This window comes from Barbus barbus, assembly GCF_936440315.1.
Source record: "Barbus barbus genome assembly, chromosome: 31".
Lineage (NCBI taxonomy): Eukaryota > Metazoa > Chordata > Actinopteri > Cypriniformes > Cyprinidae > Barbus > Barbus barbus.
Genome location: NC_136759.1, coordinates 11974907 through 11989796, shown reverse-complemented (window position 1 = coordinate 11989796; position 14890 = coordinate 11974907). Strand labels below are relative to the sequence as shown.

General features: G+C 38.6%; 1 protein-coding gene across 1 annotated transcript in view; it reads right to left on the bottom strand.

The window, feature by feature from the left end:
* Positions 1-9539: 9539 nt before the first annotated feature.
* The window catches only part of LOC306851437 (NXPE family member 3-like), a 34022-nt gene continuing 28671 nt past the window's right edge, over positions 9540-14890 (bottom strand). Inside the window, exons 3-8 of the mRNA XM_079387661.1 lie at positions 13985-14407; positions 13463-13878; positions 13299-13372; positions 12916-13119; positions 12435-12772; positions 9540-12339 (exon numbers count right to left, since the gene is read on the bottom strand). Of these exons, the coding sequence (XP_079243787.1) occupies positions 12139-12339; positions 12435-12772; positions 12916-13119; positions 13299-13372; positions 13463-13878; positions 13985-14407 (1656 nt within the window). The 3' untranslated portion in view covers positions 9540-12138. The remainder of the gene's footprint in view (positions 12340-12434; positions 12773-12915; positions 13120-13298; positions 13373-13462; positions 13879-13984; positions 14408-14890) is intronic.

Genomic DNA, 14890 nt, shown 5'->3' with positions numbered 1-14890 from the left:
TGTTGAGGCAAGCTGGACCTAAACTAAAAATATAAAAATTACAAATTGTTTTGTTTTATTTATTGAATGCTTTGTAAATTTCTTTACTTGCAAAATAACTTTCTGGTGCATGTTTTTTTTTTCCAGATGGGGATTAGTCATTCATGGAGCAATAGATGGATATTCTCGCCTGATAACATACTTAAACTGTAATACAGACAACAAAGCTGCCACAGTGCTCACAGTTTTTAAAAGCCACATGTGTTTATGGACTTCCAGCCAGAGTGCGGTCAGATCATGGTGGAGAAAACACACAAGTGGCATTGTTCATGAATCTTGTTCATGGTGTAGAGCACAGAACCCACATCACAGGGGAATCTGTGCACAATCAGAGGATCGAGCATCTTTGGAGGGATGTTTTCCTGCATGTTTTGCACAGTTTCTACAATGAATTCTACAGCCTTGAAGACAGTGGCACCCTAGATTCTGAAAATGACATTCACAAGGTTTCTCTTCAGCTTGTGTACTTACCTGAAATACAAAGTAGACTGAGCAAGTTTCGTGAAGCATGGAATCATCACCGTCTAAGGACAGAAAATAACCAAACACCCTCTCAGATCTGGACAGATGGGATGCTGACAAACATGGGAGTAGATAGCACCTCTATCAACCATGTATTTAGTGATGATCCATTCAGAGAGCACAATATAGAGGCACTTCTGGCACAACATGGAATTCACAGCTTCCCACTTGAATTGGATGACCAGTTCCCTGCTGTTAACGTCCAACAACCCAGTGTTGACCTTAGCCAGGAGCAACAGGAAGAGGTTTTGAGAGCCACAGAAGGCATTGCAAACTTGAAATTGAAATATCAAATGTGCTGCAATGAAATTTACCAACAACTGTCACTCACTGAATGAAAACCGATTTGAAAACCTGCTTTCTCTTTTTTTTAAAAAAAAAATCAACACCCTTTCAAAACTCTTTGCATGTCTTTATTTTTCAGTTATGTCCATTAAAATTGATACAAAATTTGATGCAAAACTCTGACCCTTTTTGATACCCTTATTTTTCTAAATCAGTATTAAGAACAGTTTAAAACTCTTTCAGCATAAAACTTATGAAATTTACTGTGATTTAATATTTAAGGTTTTTCACGAACTTGTTGGCTTGTCACCAACTAACTTTTTCTAAACTCCTTAACAAATTTTTTTTTAACTTTGCAGAATGTTAATTGAGAGCTCAATGTTTGAAACCCAAAACAACAAACTTATCAACTAACTCAATGGCCATCAACTGTGCGCTTCTAAGGTTTCCCTGACTTAGTGATCTTTCAACAAACTTGCATTTTCTACATATTTGTATAAGCACTTCTGCCATGTTGCACCTTATTTTTTCTCTCTTCTCATCCTCTTCTTTCTGTCTCCTTATTTCCGTTTCTTGTCTAATCTCTCTCCTATATGTTGCTGGTTCATTAATATTCAACATACGATTAGCATACTGGGCGGAAATGCAAATTTTAAAAGTACTAGTATCTATTAAGTTCAGGATATCTCTGGTCTAAAAAGTTACTAGTAACTAAAAAATAAGAACTAGTTCGATTTTGTCTTAACAAGAAGAGTATAAGTAAATACTAGTCACTATTGGAATAAGTACTAGTATCTAATGAATAAGAACTAGTATCTAATGAATAAGTACTAGTAACTTTAGAAAAGACACTAGTACCCAAAGAATAAACACTAGTAGCTAAAGAATAAACACTAGTAGCTAACGAATAAGTACTAGTACCTAATGAATAAGTACTAGTACTTAATGGAAAAGATACTAGTATCTAAAAAATAAGTACTAGTAGCATGAAAATAGATACTAGTACGGTTAATAGATTAAATAAGACGGCTTGCCATAAACACCCTCTGTCATGAATCAGACCTCTGTGGCTCTCTCCGATGGCCACCCTCACCTGAGTATTGACTTTCCCAGACTCCATTTCCCATGCACCCGTTCAGAGACTAATCACCTGCACAGGTGTTCCCCATTATCCACCACTACCAGCACTCACACTCACACTCATTGCGAAGTCTTGTTTCGCCCCGGCTGACATTTCTGAGCGTTTACCCTGTGATTCTGTGACCCTTTTGTGTATGACCTTGGACTGTTTGACTACTGTTGATTCTCTGCCGCCTGCCCTTGTGATCTTGCTCTTTGGAACTCCGACTGTTTTGCTGCCTGCCCTGACTCCTGTCCAGTATCGTTTCTGCCTCTGATATCCCTGCCATTGTTGATTGAACACTGCCTGTTTGACCCTGCTTTTGGTTATTAAAGTCATCTGCAAATGGATCCACATGCTTCTGACCCATCATTACACCCTCAGACCCCAACGAGTTAATGTCACATGATTACCTTAAACCAATCAAAGATATATAAGCATGTTAATTGCTAAATTACGAAAGGATGTAATCATCTGATATCCCTTAACTGATTGTTTTGAACATCACTATAAATTAATTCACTACCAGACAGCTTTTCAAGCATTTTTTATTCTGTTGCTTTGACAGTAGTTCCTTGCCTATTTTAAACTGTGCCATTGTGTGCAGTATTTGTTAAACATCCTTAGAAAAAGTCTTTACATTTACAATTTTCCATGGGAAACATCCTTAGAACCTAATTAGGGTACTATATTATATACTCCACTTTTTTTTTTTTTTTTTTTGCTTTAACAATCAAACATACCACAGCTGCACAGTATACCAAGGCAAGATTTCTACTAATATTCAGTGACAGAGTGACGATTTCCTTTTCAACGTTACACATTTATTTAAAGTGCCCCTATTATAGGCTATGAAATGTTCATATTTTGGTTTTGGGAGTCCCCAACAACAGGTTGACATGCATGCAAGGTCAATACACACTTTCATTGTCTTATAATATGCATTTATGTTTACCTTATTTGCTCAACGACTCCCAAACGATTCGCTCAATGATTCATTTTTCCAAACCCTCCTTTGCGGTGATTGGTCTCATGTTCATTTCATGTAGCCTTGTCATATAAAGTACAACACCTTTTATCACTTACGCAATGCACGATGGCTTTTGAGTAAAATTACTGCATATATATTACAATTAAAATGACAGAAATGTGGTTTTCCCCGGTCGTTGTTAAGGTACATAAAGCCAAGTTAAGCTGTTTCCTTATAATGGATTTCTATGGGGGAGAAAACGCTTAACGTGATATTATTCACTTTATACGCGGAATAAGAGCTTGTTCTTTTGACAGCAGAAAGTATTTATTATAAGTAAAATTTGACAGAAGTTTGTTTTTTCTCGGTCATTTTTCAACGTTAAGCTGTTTCCTTATAATGGACTTCTGGGGAGAAAGCGCTATTATTATTAATTATTCACCTTATCTGTGGCATAACAGCTCGTTCTTTTGACAGTAGTTAGTGTTTATTACAAGTAAGGTTTGACAGAAATTTGGGCTTCCCTGGTTGATGTGTTAAGCCACGTTAAGCGTTTTAGAAGTCCCCTGCATCTGTATGCAAGCGTTGCTATAATCATGTTGCCACAGGGACACATCAAATATTTTTAAGCATTTGTCGCTTGCTCATCCTGATCTTTTTAGACAATTAAGAGTGCATCATTCATAAATTTTCAGATTTAATTTTAACTTTTATTTACAACTGATCAACGCATACATGTACATGTGATACAGTAAGTGCAAATGTGCATGTGAGACACGCTAGAACCAGTGAAGTTTTGGTTACGTAATATATGCACTTGCATTTCGTACAATCGAATATTAACTGGATATGAATTTAGCAAGAGTTTTGCTATATTAATTTTAGTATCAATGATATGAAGGGAATGTTTCTGACGCGCTGCCGACCACTAATATGAAGCAAGCTAGAGAGTGAGATTTATATTTAATGCTTTTTCTTTGGTTGAGTCTGAAATCTGAAAACAATCTGAGAGAGAGAGAGAAATAATAACATGAATATGACTTTTACTGTTAGAATAACACTTTACAATAAAGTAACATTTGCAACTCCAGTGCTATTTTTTTTTTCTTCAAACATTTTCTACATAAAATGTAACCTATGTTCCCGGTAGGTTATTTTGAGACATTTTGCTTGCACTATGTGTTTGCACTGAAAAGATAAGAAGATTTGAATATATTTTAATCTTATTACTTCAGTTAGCCTATTTTTTTTCTTCAACATCAAAATGTAACCTATGTTCCCTGTAGGTTTTTTAACAAGGTATTAACATATGAATCTGTTTTTATTATTATTATTATTATTATTATTAATAATAATAATAATAATAAAATTGTTTTAAATTCACTTATCCTTTGAGGCTGGTTATTTGTCACATATGGTATCGATTTAGTATCGATATCAAGGTATTAGATTCTGGTATTGTACCGAAGCCAAAAATTATGGAATCAAGCCATCCCTAGTAGCTATAAAATTACAATACAAAGTTATTTACACAATTACAATTAAAACACCATATATGTTATAATGGAATTTAGTAGGGGTTCAAGCACGAAGTGCTGAAACCCTATTGTAATTGTTTAGGATTTTATTATTTTTTTTATTCTCCGGTAAAACTGATCGTGCAGACCAAACCGTAAGGCCTAGTTGAAACTTGGTCAAAATGTAGTAGTATTGCTCGCTACTCAGATACAAAGACTCCCCCCAATCGGCCTATCGGGGGCTCCTAAACCGCTTCTCGTAGACTCAAGACTCAGTCAAGGCCAATCAAAAATGGTCACAGAACCTAAACAACAGCTGTATGTCCCAACGGATGAAAATCAAGCAGACAATGCTTCTAGAGGGAGAACAATAAATGAGCTGTTCTCATCTAATAACTGGTTCTTTGGTCCCTCATTCTTGTGGGAAAGGGAAATAACAACCTCAGAAATTGAGCTGGGTCTTCCAGTAGGTTACCCAAAAGTAAAGAAAATTCAGACATTACAAACAAAGACCACGGCAAGTAAAGACCTTGTATACCATTTGTCCAAGTTCTCATCTCAAAATGGCGCCGCTGTGTTCGGATGCCGTTCGGGCCGCTCCGCTGAGATTTTGCTTTAACTTACTTTTTTACTTACTTTTACTTTCTCTTTTTACACATTTCACGTTGGCACTGATCACCTACAACATAGAAACACTTTTGGACATTAGAAACCGCTACACCAACCTGTTTCAGGACACTTTATCCAGGAATCCTTCATGGCCTCTGGAGATTCTTCGGAACGCGGAGACAAACAATATCCCCCCGAGGCGCCGGATCAAGAAACACCGCGGGAAACGCGCTGGAATTCGAGAGAGACTCAGGAAAAGGGCTCACTGTCCTCCTCTCCCGAGCATTCTACTCGCAAATGTCCAATCCTTGGAAAATAAGATGGACGATCTTAGAGCCAGGATTAGTTTCCAACGGGACATAAGGGACTGCAACATCCTTTGTTTGTCAGAAACGTGGCTTTCGTCCATGCTGACGACACTGCTGTAATGCCAAGTGATAACTTCTCTGTTTTTCGGACGGACAGAACAGCAGAGGCCGGTAAATCCAGGGGTGGAGGTGTGTGCTTCATGATTAACAAGAAATGGTGTGATCCCAGGAATATCTCCATTCTGTCGCGTTCCTGCTCGCCTCATCTGGAACATCTTTCCATTACTTGCCACCCATTTTATCTGCCCCGGGAGTTTTCATCGATCATAGTTACTGCTGTGTACATTCCACCACAGGCGGACACCGGCCTGGCTTTGTCTAAACTTCACGATGTGCTCAGTGGCTACATCAACAAACATCCTGACGCTGCCTTCATCATCGCGGGGGACTTTAACAAAGCCAACCTCAAGCAGGTCATGCCGAACTTTCATCAACATGTATCCTGTCCAACTAGAGGACCAAACACACTGGATCACTGCTACACTCAGTTCAAGAATGGCTACAAAGCCCGCTCACTACCGGCTTTTGGCAAATCGGACCATGCCGCCATTTTTCTAACACCGGGATACAAACAAAGGCTCGTTCAGGAACCTCCGGTGCAGAGAGTAGTGACACACTGGTCCTCCCACTCAGAGGCTATGCTGCAGGCGGCTCTTGATGACGTCGACTGGGACATGTTCCTGGCGAGTTCTTCTGACTTCAGCGAGTTCACAGATGTAGCATTGAGCTTTGTAAACACGCTAACCGAGCAAGCTACAGAAACAAGAACGATAAGGACATTCTCCAACCAGAAACCGTGGGTGGACAGAACAATCCGTGCTGCGGTTAACACACGCACTGCTGCTTACAATGAGGCTCTTCTGACCGGGAATATGAGCGAGTACAAAGCATCGTGCTATGCTCTCCGACGCGCCGTAAGAGCCGCTAAACACAGATACAGAGAGAGAATTGAGTCTCATTTCCAGCTCAATGACTCTCGACGGATGTGGCAGGGACTGAGGACCATCTGTGCCTTTGGAAACAAATCCTCCGCGGAGGTGAGAGCAGATCCGTTGCTGGCCGACAAGTTAAACAACTTCTTCGGCCGCTTCGATGGCAACGGCGGCGGCGCGTCTCTGCCGTCCAGCGTGTCAGGAAGCAGCAGGCAGAGCAGCGGTGATCCTGTAATCACCGTGTCGGAGGATGAGGTTCGGAGGGCGCTAAAGAAAGTGAACATCAGGAAAGCAGCCGGACCTGATGGGATAACCGGCCGTGTTCTGAGGTCCTGCGCCGATCAGCTCGCTGGTTTGTTCACTTCCATTTTTAATGAGTCTCTTGCTACCTCCGTGGTTCCCACCTCATTCAAAAAATCCATCATTATCACTGTGCCAAAGAACAATAAACCCTCTTGCCTGAATGACTATCGCCCAGTTGCCCTCACATCTATAGTCATGAAGGTTTTTGAGAGACTTGTAAAGAGCCACATCTGCTCCTCCATCCCTGATACTTTGGACCCTCTTCAGTTTGCCTATCGCCCAAACAGATCCACTGACGATGCCATCTCTCACGTCCTCCACTCTTCCCTCACACACTTGGACAGCAACAATGGGAATTATGTAAGGCTGCTATTCATTGACTATAGCTCAGCTTTCAACACTATAGTCCCCATCAAGCTGGCTTCTAAACTCACAGACCTCGGCCTAAACTCCTCACTCTGTGACTGGATTTAAGACTTCCTCACCGGCAGACCTCAAGTGGTGAAAGTTGGCCAGTTCACCTCAAACTCCATCACCCTCAACGTAGGAGCCCCACAGGGCTGTGTCCTGAGTCCCCTGCTTTACTCTCTCTACACGCATGACTGCGTGTCCTCTCACAGCTCCACATCTATTATAAAATTCGCTGATGATACTGTGGTTCTGGGCCTCATCTCCAACAACGATGAGACCGCATATTGGATGAGGTAGAGAGACTCACATCTTGGTGCCAGGACAACTGTCTCTCTCTGACTGTGAGCAAAACTAAAGAGCTGATCATGGACTTTAGGAAGAGACAGCAGCAGCCCTACACTCCTCTTATGATCAGTGGGACCCCTGTGGAGAGGGTGAGTAACTTCAAGTACCTCGGTGTAAACATCTCCGAGAACCTGACTTGGACTACACACATCCAAACACAGGTTAAGAAAGCCAGGCAAAGACTGTACCATCTGCGACAGCTGAGGAAATTCAGGGTCTCACCAGCAATCCTGAAAACTTTCTATTCAGGGACCATAGAAAGTGTATTGACTCAGTGCATCTCAGTGTGGTATGGAAACAGCTCCAATCAGGACTGCAAAGCACTACAGAGAGTTGTGCGCTTAGCTGAGCGCATCTCAGGGTCTGCTCTCCCCTCTCTGCAGGACATCTACCTCAAACGCTGCAAAAGTAGAGCTGTTAAAATCATTAAGGACTCTAATCACCCTGGTAACCGACTATTCACTTTGCTTCCATCTGGAAAGCGCTTCCGTAGCCTGATGGCAAAAACTGAGAGACTTAGAAGGAGCTTCTTCCCCCAGGCCATCAGGCTCCTAAACTCTAACTCTGTGTCATAACATCACATGACTCCATGTAAATATTACTATATCAATAGCTATTCATAATTTTTCTCTACCTCATATTGCTGCTATTTAATTACCCTGGACAACTTTTTGCACATTCTTTTTGCACATTCCTCTTAGTACTATTTAAGTCATTAAGGATAAACAAAGTTACCGGCTTCTGTAAGTGAACAAGTGGATACTAAATGCTTGATTGTAAAAGGAGTACAAAAGCAAATGTATCGGCAAGAGATCAATGTGCTGAGTCAAGGAAAACAGCTTCCAAGTCACAGTAAACTTCATCACTTGGATGCCTTCATAGACAAGGATGGAATGATCGAGGTGGGAGGTAGATTAAGTCACTCATCATACACTCACTCATTTAAGCATCCACTGATCCTTCCTAAAGAGCATCATGTAACAAAGCTGATAATTGCACACTGTCATGAAATTTTGGCAAGATGTTTGAAGTTACATTTATAATGAATGTGTCCTGTTTTGGAAGGACGCAGTATTGGGTTTTATTGAGTACGAACAATCTAAAAGAAAATAGTTTTATGTAGTGAATCTGATTTTGCTTCTTGCTAAATTTCACATCTGCAAATAGCCTATTCCAGACCTCTCTCTTTTGTTTATATAAAAGAATTTGAGCAAAAGCCTACCTTTTGATCCAGTTGTCTAAGAACAAATAAGCTTTAAAATCTTTGTCTATCTGTAGTCTCAATTGAGTTTTTTTCAGTCTGTAATGTATTAATCACCCCCCCTTTTTTCCTACTTTTTTTGTTTTTATTTTATTTTTTGTTATTAAAGTTTATCATTTTTATGTTTGATGGTTGTATTGTTTTATTTGTATACGGTTATATTTTTGAGCAGTAAAAAAAGGAGATAACATGGGCATTATTTGGGAATTAAAATGTCACTTAAACGGTGTCAAACACATTAGAACTGATATTGAGGAAGCAATACTGTAATAATTGTACTAACATTTATTGCAAACGCTATGTACCAAACGTGTTTTCTTTGCAGCTTCGAAGTTCGTATCTGATGATTCTGCTGGAAGTGAAGTAAAATAGTTCATGTGCACGCGCACATTTCCAGTTAACACCAGCCATAACATCCGTGCCGGTGGGTGTTTAGTGGAACTGGATAAAGAGGAAATGGCTTATAAACTATTATTGTGGATTTATGCTGTTATTGTGGATAATTTTGTTTCATTTACATTTACATGTAGTCATTTAGCAGACGCTTTTATCAAAAGCAACGTGCAAATGAGGACAATAGAAGCGATCAAAACCAACAAAAGAGCCATAAAATGCAAGTGCTATGACAAATCTGATAGCTTAATGGTTAGTTTATATATACATAATATTATGTATATTATATATACATATTATCGTAATATAATCTGTAAACTTGATTCATACAAAGACAAAATGTTTGATTGATATCTTTTGTAAATTTGTGTGTCAATCATCTATGGTTCCCTGTTGCCAATTCAAGAAACTATGTAACATTATGTGCTCTATCTTAATTTTTATTTAATCCATTTTTTTTTATTACTACTGCCTAATCCAATTTAACTACTCAAATATTTTTTAAAGGCAGCGGCTACTTGCACTAAGTGTAAATAGCGATAGATGCTATTTAGGCTACACTAAGTGCAAACAGCATATTTTCTTAGCTATAGATACTATTTACACTAAGTGAAAATAGCAGTATTTTTAACGATATGCTATTTACACTATAAGTGCAAATGGCTATAGATTCTATTTACACTGTTAAAATAGCAAGATTTTCTGCTATTTATATTACTTATTGCAAATAGTAGCAATTATCTGCACCTCAATATTGTAGTAAATTATAAAGGTGGCTTCGAGCTCAAAAAGCACGTGCCTTACCATATATGCCACTGAAACTGATATTGGCCATGTCCCAAACGGAAGGCTGCATTCTTCGACGGTTGCATTTGTAGGCTGCATAGGTCATAAAGAAGATCTCATTTTAGAATATTAACAGTTATAAATTTGACCATTATTCTTAGTTAAGTGTAAATTGTTGTATTATGCTTATGACTCACGAATATAATGCTCAGTTAACTGAAATAAACCAGGCTTGATGATGTATGCAGCCTGCAAATGTGACCTCCGGAGGATGCAGCCTTCCATTTGAGAAATGGCCATTAGGTGTGTTCAACTTGAAGCAGTATTCTGTCGATTTGTGCTACCCTGTCAGATTTTCCTACCCCCATTAAAACGAAAAATGCTACCTGTTAAATTATGATTTATTAATGTCTACACCTACCACAACCCTAAACATACCCTTACAGTAATGCAAATACAGTAATTATGTTTTATATTCGCGGTTGTGGCTAGAAGGGATACAGCTACTGGAAACCAACAATAAATAATTTTTGCTACCTAGTAGATTGTGTTTTATTAACGTCTACACCTACCCTAACCCTAATCCTACCTCTTACAGCAATGCAGATGCATTAAATATTGTTGTTGAGTGTGAGAAAGAGGATGAAATATGGATGTTCGCATGTGCAGTAAGCCCAGGTAGGAAAATCTGACGGGTAGGATAAAATATCAGGACACCGGCACTGCGCAGAATGATTAGTGTATGACATCAAAGTACTGCGAGAGTGATTCGAAAGCATAAGGATCCACCTGCTCTCTTATCTGCTCTCTTAACGCAATCACACGTTGGTGGGCAGAGTTAGTGTAAATAGCCTTTGCAAACAAGACGGACTATTTGCACTTAGTAGAGATGCACGATATTGGATTTTTGCCGATATTTTTCAACTCATTTTGGCCAATACCGATATATTTCCTTTTGTTTGGAAACAACACCAAGTCTCTCCTGTGCAGAAATTATCAGCAACATTTTAATTTTGGTTAGTTTTTAACAAGAACTTATTTGTTAGAATTAAATAAAAAATAATAAAGATTTGTTTTTTTTTTACAGTACATTGAAGCTTTGAAAATAACTATAAATAAACTATATTTCAATTGCTGCATTTTTTCCCCAGAAAGATGCAGTTAACCCTAACGTTTTATTTTAAGATTTAACATTTGTAGATGGTCTAAAGCAAAAGTTGTAAAAATTCTGAAAATCTTTTAGAGCTTATGATTTGTGAAACGTATCACACATGAATAAAATAAATCAGAATATATAAAATTATTTAATTTACAGGTGTTATGTTTGTGATTTATTTTTTCATGTAAGCTATAGCTTCTGACCATTAAATCAAAACATACTCATTATTTTATGACATCAATTGCTGCTTTATTTAATCAGAAACACAGTCTAAATGTTATTTGTGTAGGCTATTTTACTTTTAATTTAATTAGAAGTAGGCCAACAGCGCCCCCTACAGATTAAAACTTCTTATTGAAAGGGCGTTAGGACCCGGGGCTGTAAATGCAGAGATCCAAAAGAGTCAATCTAATCATCATTCAGGCAAAACTTTGCTTCAAGAATGAGCCACACTGCTGACATGGTCTAATCTCTTAATGTATTCCTCTTATTGGCAAGACATATCAGCATAATTTTTCATATCGGGCCGATGCCGACATTTACATGTAAAGCCTTTATCGACCGATTCCGATATCACTTCGATGATACCGTGCATCCCTAGCACTTAATGTAAATAGACACTCAGTTTTTTAAATACCTTACTTATCCAATTTCTGGTCGACTTTACTTAAAGATATTTGAGTATGTATGCACTGTATATGTTTTTGAAAACCTAAAGTATACCTATAGTAGACAAGCATCAGGACTGACAAATCCATGTGGGTGCAGGAAAACTACTGCAATTAATCTTAGTGTGTATGTAACCCGTTTATATTAAACATTTACATTTAGTCATTTAGCAGCCATAAAAATGCTAATGTAAATAAATGAGATTGACATATGAACAAACTTCGCTGTAAAGGAAATGCTCTGAAATTAAAATATTGTTTACATGTGATATTACAGTTGTGTGGGAGGACAAAATGGTCAACTCTATTCACACTGGGGTTGATGACAGTGAAGACTCCATCACCCACTTTTAAAACATGTACACATTTGTTTTAAACACTGTCACACAGGAAGGGCAGGGTAGTTTTTAACATATGATCTGAATTTTCATCTTTAGTAAAAAAAATTATTTAAATTAATTCAGGACAAATAAAAGAGAGTAAAATGTCAATCTCATTTTTGATGATTACAGGGCCTGGATGAATGTTCTCATTGTTGTAGTGACAGGCTGTCATTTGCCACACATCCAGAATATAAACACCAACATCCTGAAAAGCCCATCGCAGAATTTTGTCCAACTGTAGAGAATACCAGTCACTGCCAAAAATATCCTATTATAAAGACAGAGAAACCCAACATCAACTCTAAATTTGCCATCACAGTGTGGCCTCTTTGTATTTGAACACATGGTACTGTATAAGCTTACCTTATAGCCAGTGTTTACAGTCTTGATTATAACGGTAGTGTCAGGCGCCCGCTGTAACAATGCTAGAACAGCTTTGCGGATTCTCAACACTCTATGGGTGAAGAAATCCAGGGGGTACGTGGTGAAATGGGGCCCCAGATTGAACATAACGACCGTGTGGGGTCCTCCAGCCAGGTCATCAATCTCATTACTGATGTAGTGCAGATTAGCAACTGCTGTTTTCAGACTGCGCAGAGGAACACCATGAGCCCTCCAGTGTAAGTCAATGTTGTTCTCCACATCCACTGCTAGGAGTGGCCCTGACTGATATTCGACGTGCAGGTTCATCTGCTTCAAGGCTGAAAAAAAGTGACACCAACAAATATGATTCCATTTATTCCACATATAACAATTTTATATGCGTGTATATATATATATATATATATATATATATATATATATATATATATATATATAAACAATAAGCAGCCATTCTTCTCACTTGGTACTGCTTTCACAAAGAACTCAAACCACTGCCTCATAGTAGAGTCTCCCATCATGTAGATGTGTTTGTCTTTCAGGCACTCTGTTGTCGTTTGGGTTGTAAAATGGCGGATGCTACAGACAAAAGACGTCCACACATCATTCAGGTAAAAGCCTGCTGGAACTGGAGTGTGTAAACCTGGACGACATTTCTCTGTTACATCTGCAGGACGAGTAAAGGAAACAGTAAGTTGTGTAACAAAGTTTGCCCAAAATTGATCTAAACTGGTTATTTTAACGTGCAGTGTTAGAATACTAATTCCTGCTTTTTAAAACACATTTCCCAGCATCTGGTGCATGCCTGTACTGTACTATTCTGGGTTAAACTATTGACCAACATACCAATAGTTTCATTTTGATGAGGAAAAATGTTGATGATGATCTTATCTCCATTGATATCTTTATTAGTTTGTGTCCTGCCAAAGAGAACATGTTTGTCTGTCATACTGCCTCCCATCAGTGCATTAAATAAAGTATAAAGTCAATCGAGAATCTTTTAATCTCACATAAGCATCTCCTCTTTATCAGTCAGACGGTTTCTATAACCGCCCATAGAGTGGTACACAAGGGTACTGCATGGCAGTGATTTGGGTCTCTGGCAGCGCCATGTTTCTCTGGAACGGGGATCGTTGTATTCACAGCAACAGTCTCCAGTTCCCATATTCTCTAGTCCATTCTTGTCCCACTTCACATTACAGTTCACCATTTCACTCAACCTGGTCTTATTTGGTCCTGGTCCCTCATAATATCCATTAAAGTACACTCTGTCAGAGTCAGTATCTCTGTGATGCTTCAGGACCTGCACAGCTTCACTAGAGTGAATTAGACGCACAGCTACCTGAGCCTCACCGACCCACGGCAGGAGGAAACGCACAGAGTAGGAGCCGTTGAGCAGGTCCACCACCTCCCCAAACACACTGGCCTGTGACAGAGGAACATTCTCAGTACAACTCTCTCTTGGACCCAGATACACAGTTCATATACAGCAGGTTAGTAGTTCTAGTAAAATCATGTTTACAGTCACTGACCTTAGTTTTAGACCAGAACAGCTTGGCTTGAAAAAAGTCGCCTCCATAACTCTTAGATTTATTATAAGAATCCTTGGCATGCACTGTAACAAAAAGCTCCTCTCCAATTTGGTAGCTCTCTTTCCAGTTCTCTATGATGAATGTGGTGTGAGCTGGACTAGTACTGGACAAATTTGTGATTGAGCTGTCAGGCTCTGCCCAGTAAACTGCCTGCTGTAACCTGGAGTAGGCATCTAAACTAATTCCTAATTCAGAGTAAAAAGAGCTTATCTGAGACTGAGACTTATTAGTTACTGAGACCTCTGAATTGATTGCTGTATGAGAGCCGGAGTTTGAAGATTTATGGCGTTCTGCACAGTGCGGAGACAAACAGCTGGGTGAAGGGCGTTTCTTTCTTTCATTTCCGATATAAGACCATATAACCTACAAATACACAATAGTCAGTTATTTTTTTTATTACTCATTTTACTATTATTAAACATCCAGTCATTATTTGATTCTAGATCAAATTTACATAGGGCATTTTGTAAGGAATCTGTTTTTTTAGACAAAGACTTCAGACACTTATCTAATCATGCAAAGACCTACATGCATTTTTCAATATAAAAGCTCATTAATCAAAATGTCATCTAGCTATGACTGTGTGGGTGGACCTGAACCTCACAGACAGCTTGAACCCCAGGCAACCGTTCACACAACTTTATAGTGGAATCAAAAGACAATAAAAGCTGCACAATTATATTTTTTGATAAAATGGTTAATTGGCCCCTTGCATTCATATTTCTAAAGAACTGAAACAGTAGCACAAATTAAATGTGATATAAATGATAAGAGAAATAACACTTATCAGCATACTAAATAATAATAACACTAATGAAACTTATTAAATGCATGTAATAATCAGTG